The sequence below is a fragment of the Limulus polyphemus genome, unplaced genomic scaffold, assembly GCF_000517525.1.
Source record: "Limulus polyphemus unplaced genomic scaffold, Limulus_polyphemus-2.1.2 Scaffold889, whole genome shotgun sequence".
Classification (NCBI taxonomy): domain Eukaryota; kingdom Metazoa; phylum Arthropoda; class Merostomata; order Xiphosura; family Limulidae; genus Limulus; species Limulus polyphemus.
Window position 1 is genome coordinate 248,648 of NW_013666499.1, and position 6,930 is coordinate 255,577.

Consider the following 6,930-nt stretch of genomic DNA (forward strand, 5'->3'; position numbering starts at 1 on the left):
TATATATATATATATATATATATATATATTATATATATATATATATATATACCTAAAGATGGAAGATAAATTAGCTGATATTCCCTATACCACTGACCATTGCTTGAAGCTGCAGTTCTCATGTGGTGATAATACTGTTTTTTTTCATAATTTTGTTTGAATTAATGTTTTCATACATACCTTAAAATATGGTAAGGTGAAAAAAGGATAGAAGCTTGACAGTTTCAGAATTTTTCCTTTTGCAGTGAAATTGAATAGTTGTAAGTATAGATAAAGCATACTCTATTATTACTTAAGCTTTTCTGTTTATTTTTAGTCTTTGAAATAATTTCAAATTTGATTTTAAACAAGGCTCTGTAGATTTTTCAAACTTTTGTTGAATAGTATACATTTTCCAGCAAATGCATCCTTTTTGTTTCCCATGTATTGAATAAGTGAAAACATTAATGCAGTGTAGCCTATATATAAATCAGAATTTGAAATTTAAAAATCTTCCTTTTTTTTCTTCTGTTTTATCTTATATGTGAACTGTTTGTCTCAGAAGTGTATGATGTATTGGAACTAAATGTGCACATTATTATAAAAAACGACAAATATATTAATCACAATACAAGTTATATAAATTTCAAATAGATTCAAAGTAAAAAAAAAGCAACTTGGTGATATCCAATCACACAGTATAATAATGAATTAAGAACAAAGAAACAGAGGAAGAGAAACCTAATTTGTAAGATTACACAAAAGAATAATTAATAGTATTAATATTTTTTTCAAGAATAAATCACAAATAATAAAGAAGCAAATATCTGTAATTAACTTATCGCTTCAAATAATCAACAAATATATCATTCAGTCTATCAACTTTCTAAAGCCTTACTTACTTTCAGGGCAGACGTTGTTTTTATTTCCTTGCCAGGCAATGAGATTAAATACAACATGACTAACAAATTAAAATTTGTTTTACATAACCACACCTTAACTTAGTATTCATATGTTGCCACTAGGGAACCTCGTGTTGGTTTCTCAATATAAAAATGACTAATTTAATATTCACTAGGAAACATGTTAGCTAGTGTTTTTTAGGCAATTAAAAATATATATCTGGACTAAAAAATACAAGAAAAATTACATAAATGATAAACAAAACCATATCTTAAGACAAAATAGAAATTTCTGCCTTATAGGCTCTTCCATCTTTTAGGTCAAATTAAGACATTTTAGAATATTTATTTCCTTTCCAGATAATGTACACATTCAGCAGTCCATGATGTTGATGAAAGCTCTGTCTGAAAAGGATGTGCTCTTCCAAATACAGGCATGAATCCAATTTTATACCTATATTAAACTCAATCTAGCCATAGATTGATTTTAATTTATTGACATTAAAGCTTAAATAGGCCAACTTTTTCAGTTTTCTCTATATTCTTCTTTTCTTTTTTACTATCTATCAAAGTATTTCCTAATAAATTTGAATATTTGTGACCAATCTCTGTCAACAGATTAATAGATACTTATTAATACATCAGTAACGTCCTACTTAATCTCTTACTTTGGGCTCCATATAGGCTATCATTACATCACAAATCTCTCTATATTAAAAAACAAAAGTTTATCCTACTTCTACTACATTAGTTGAAAAGAGGTGCTAGTTACCTATAATCTAGCAAATAAATAGAAATTAATTTTTTCTATTAACCTAACAAAGTTTTTTATGTATTTTTTACACTGTGCCTTCTATTTTGATTGGCTCTCTATTAACATTGATATATACTGTTATGAAACACTGAGTAAACTTTTATTATGTCTCCTTATTCACACAAAACTCCTACTTGCATGTTGCTTATAAACATTTTGTTTTTCAGTTATATCCAGATGAAAATCATTCCCTTTCCCACATGAAGTTGCATCTATACAGAACCATGGAAGGTTTCCTTGATCGTTGTTTTGATATGCATACAACAGAAGAAATTGGTCTTCAAAAAGTCAACAAGAAAATTAACAAAGGAAGCTAGTTGATTTCATTTTCAATACACAAACTTTTCTAAGCTATTTCTGCAAGAAAAGAAATTTTCTTTCAAATTGTCTTAACTCTGTTTTCAAGTAAACTCGGAATTCTGTGTAATAAACTTGTTTTCTTACTTTGGATTGGCCAACCACAAGACTGTGCCAAATCTAGATATATGATAGCATTAGTAATGAATTTAACATGTGGTTATGATGAAAGGAACTTGAAGAGTATGTAGAACCTGTAGACAAAATATCCTAATGTTAATATTTCCTTTATATCACTTAGTATCTTTATCATCTTTTCACTGATAACACATTTGTAAACATAAAAACCAATTAATTTACATGTGAATTGTTTTTCTGTAAAGATTTTTGTTTTGAACTTAAAGTATTTATCCAGTTTAAACTTAGTATTTTTTCCACGACAGAAATAAGACCTTTTTTATGGATCTACTTAAATTCATCATGAAAACATCTGATCATTTGTATATGTTTGTCATATGATGTCACTCATTTTCTAAAATGCTTTGTTTTTTACTCCTTTCCTGTAGCAGGTTTATACAGTGGTTCACAGAATGACAGGCCATCATTTAAATTCATAAAAATGAGTCAAATTATTTTCTGAAACAAAGAAACCTAGGTACTGTAGTGATTAAGTTGTACGTGGATGGTGATTATAAAGGAGTTTTCATACTTTAAATGATTATATCTAAAAATTACTTGTCCTATAGCAACAAAATTTCACCAGAAACACATTGAGAAGCATGTTTTCTTTAGGAAGTTTTTCACCTGATACAGGGTGTTTGAAAAACAGTCAGAGAGCTTTTTAGTATGCTTTCTGTCATTTTCAATGAGTACATCAAGTTTATCCCTAAATGAAATCATTGCAAGTAGCATCTGTTTTGGACAGAGTTCATTGATTCTGTCAACATCCTGTACACTGACAAACATTTTATTCAAATCACCAATCTCATATTTAAAAATTGTGAAAAAAATAAAAGTAATGCTGGTTTATGGAAAAAGCAATTTTGGTATACTGTATGCATGATGTTGAAATACTGTGTACCAACTCCAAACTTTCCTGAATAAAACCTTTTGATTCTCAATATGTCTCTGGTGAAATTCTATAACCTTAAGGACAAGTAGTTTTAATGGTATAATAATTTTAAACATGAAGTTTTTTTTACAATAAATATTTTATATAAACTTTTATGCATTTTTTTTACTCCTTATGGGAAAGGTCATGTTTACAAGTGTTCCATGTGTCAGTCACTTGTTTGGAGTATTATAGCTATATAGCTATTGGTTATTTTGGTTGTAATTTATTAATTTACATTATACATATTAAACATAACTTCCAAAAACATTTACATTATTACTGTTTGTGTAAAATATGAATTAAATTATGTTTAGCATATGAAAACTGAAATAAAGTAAGTTCCACTTAACTCAAAGCTTCTAACTACATCTTAAATTGTTCTACTCTTTATTATTTGTATTGATTAAGAGAAATCATGTTTTATCACTATTTTCTAAGTATAATATTTCTTTGTGATATATTTCTCAATGCCTAAATCACTTACATTGTTGATCTTAGTATATAAATTATTTTACAATTATGTACAGTCAGGAGTATTGCCAATTTCAGCAGTAATTTAAATTTCCATTTAAACAAGAAAAATGTACTGAAACTATTCTTTTTTCAATATGAACAGATTTTGTTTTATTGCTTATTTTACAGTGTAGAGAATATAAATGTTATAAATTTCAAGGCAGAGGTACAAATATCACTGTAACCAAGAAAAATTTTAAACATAGATAATAATAATATTTGTAATGTAAGGAGTACAAATGGAGAAAAGAAGAAAGTTTAATTTCATGGAGAATACAAATATGAATAGGAAGGAAGGGTTTCACTTTGGGATAATTCAGGTTTAGCTGAATGTCTACCTATTTTTAAATAATATATGTATATAATGTTGATACTGTACGTAAATAGTTACTGTGCTTTTTAATTTCTGATATCCTTGTTTCAAGATTTAAAGAAATGAGCTATGTAAATATATGTATATATATATACATGTAGCATATTAAGCGTAGCCTAGAGTTGAATTAACCAGGTTCTAAATATTTTGGTGGCATAGAGAAAACAATAAAATTGGTTATTTGTATTTAATTTTATACATGCAATATCAGATTTAGACGTGCAATATCAGATTTAGACGTTTACCATGAGAACTGTTGTTCGTAAGATTTTATGATTTAACAAGAAAGTATGTGAATTCTATTTTCCTACATTTCTCTCTAGTCATTTATTTTACAGCTGAAGGTTTTAAATTTATTTTAAAAGTAGATTTTAGGTTATTCTGTATAATATATGTGATAATGCTATAAGACTTAATTTTATTTTTTAGTTAAACTGGTTTTACAATTTGATTATCTTTAACTAAGATGAAATGTGCTGTCCTATTCAACATTTCAAATAACAGCCTCAAAATTATCAGCTATTTTTTCTGTATCATTCATTTTACTACCTTTTGATTACATGATGATAAGTTTCATGATGATTCCATGAAAGAGCTTTTCCATCTCTTAACCCATTGGTTCTTTCTGTGTTTCTTGTCAGCACTTTCCTTTCTCAATTATCTTTTAAACTCACTGTCCTTTTTTTCCGCTCTTTCATTTGTTTCTTTTTCCTCTGAAAACTTTTCTTAGTGTTTCAGAGCAGACTTCTTACCTCACATTCATTCAAACCAGCTTTCTTTTATTTCACTTTTTTTAAAAGGTATCTATGGTTTCTTGTTACAATACCAGTCTTATGAGGTTTTCTGTTTGTTCTATATAGTAAGTGACAAGTTTTTTGTTGATCATTTGTTATCCAGGATGTCAGTGATACAGAAACTGTGCCTATGTACATATTGCACTGATAGCACTTTAGATGTGATTATTTCTGTCTTCTACTTTCAGTTCAACTGCAGCTGCTTTGCTTTACTTAAAGTGTTTATATAGATGATTACAAAGCAAGAGGTGTCAGTAATAAAGGATTTTTGCCTATTTTATGTTTATCTTTTTTTATTAATAATTATTGAAAGACAACACATTTTAGTTACTGTGTTTTCAGCTACATTTTTTTTAAAGGCCAATTACTTACAACTTTATCAATGTATTAGTTCACAGCAGTTTATTGGAGTTGTGTATTAACTGTTGATAATGAAATCATGATAAACACAACAAGCAAATTTAGTGCACTTTCTTTTCATAAACTTTGAAGGATTTTATTGGAATTATTGACACATCTGAGCCTATGAAAACACAATCAGTGAACAATGATAGTACAGGAATAATAAAACTAGGTAAACAGAATAAAAAAATTGTTTCACCACCTCTTCTAACTTCAAGGCTAAGCATATGTAATGAGGCAACCAATGCCGAAGTTCAGATTTGGTTCTATAGTAAGACCCACTATTGTTAATCAGTCATTCCAAATCATAATAGCAAAAACAGTTAAGGTAAAGATAAATATAACATGACTAACAAATTAAAGTTTGTTTTACATAACCACACCTTAATTTAGTATCCATATGTTGCCACTAGGGAACCTTGTGTTGGTTTCTCAATATAAAAATGACTAATTTAATATTCACTAGGAGACAGGTTAGCTAGTGTTTTTTAGGCAATTAAATATATACATATATATGCTACCATATTAGGACCACATATAGCCAGCATATTGATAATTTCATTCCTGCCAATAACATCTGAGGAATAATAAAACTAAGGCCCAAAACCATGATGTTTTGATGCTGTTGTACTTGCTTTACTGAAGTGAATCTAGATGACAGTTGTGCTGGTAGTCCTCATCTATGCCCAGAAGTCATTAAAATTCTGATATGACATCTCAGGAAACTACAGAATACTTGCACTATAATGTAAGCTAGCTACATAAATGTCATGTGTACAAATGATCATGGAACAGCTGCCATCACTTGTACAACATTTAACTGCTGAGATGAAGACTAATGCAACAAAAAACAAGGAAAACAGGAGTTTATCAAATTTTGATATCGTGCCAAAATGCAATAATGGGCAAAGAGAATGAAGATGAAGACTGATGCAACAAAAAACAAGGAAAACGGGAGTTTATCAAATTTTTATAGAGTGCCAAAATGCAATAATGGGCAAAGAGAATGAAGATGAAGACTGATGCAACAAAAAACAAGGAAAACGTGAGTTTATCAAATTTTTATAGAGTGCCAAAATGCAATAATGGGCAAAGAGAATGAAGATCAAGACTAATGCAACAAAAAATAAGGAAAACGGGAGTTTATCAAATTTTTATAGAGTGCCAAGATGCAATAACGGGCAAAGAGAAATTTTTGAGAGACTTAAGCTGCTCAGCACCATACCCAGCCCATCAACAAACTCTAAGATGCCCATCTTGGGTCACGTTAAATCTTTTGAAGCAGGAACAAAGTTATAGACTACTAAATAAGTAATTCATATTTTCAATAATTTCTGCTCGTGAGTCATCATTATAAGGAATGAAGACATACCCAGCTACTTTGCGCGAAATTCAAAACAAACAAACTCTTCCTGGGAAACGTTCGAGTACTATTATCATAGAGAGAGATTGATTTTCTCCAACTCAACATGAGCTTGGGATTTAAAAAAACCATCACTAAGGAGAAGCAGAAAGTAATCCCAGTTGTGATTTTCATCTATAAATTGTCAATATATTTTTTAAGAGTTTGATCGCATCACTCCACAAGTATGTCATATTCAGATTGATATGGCGTACTATAGGTGTGATAAATGCTCTAGACCAGGGGTTCCCAAACTTTTTAGAATCGCGACCCACTATTTATGACCACAGCTTATGGCGACCCACTCAAATTTACTGGGCAAAAACATATGAAAGAATAT

At 29.2% G+C, this 6,930-nt stretch overlaps 1 protein-coding gene across 1 annotated transcript in view; it reads left to right on the top strand.

Annotated features, from left to right (window-relative positions):
- Positions 1 to 5,054, top strand: part of LOC106461055 (prolyl endopeptidase FAP-like) — a 63,109-nt gene extending 58,055 nt beyond the window's left edge. Inside the window, exons 16-17 of the mRNA XM_022387893.1 lie at positions 1,242 to 1,315; positions 1,863 to 5,054. Coding sequence (XP_022243601.1) covers positions 1,242 to 1,315; positions 1,863 to 2,012 — 224 coding nt within the window. The 3' untranslated portion in view covers positions 2,013 to 5,054. The remainder of the gene's footprint in view (positions 1 to 1,241; positions 1,316 to 1,862) is intronic.
- The last annotated feature ends 1,876 nt before the right edge of the window (positions 5,055 to 6,930 follow it).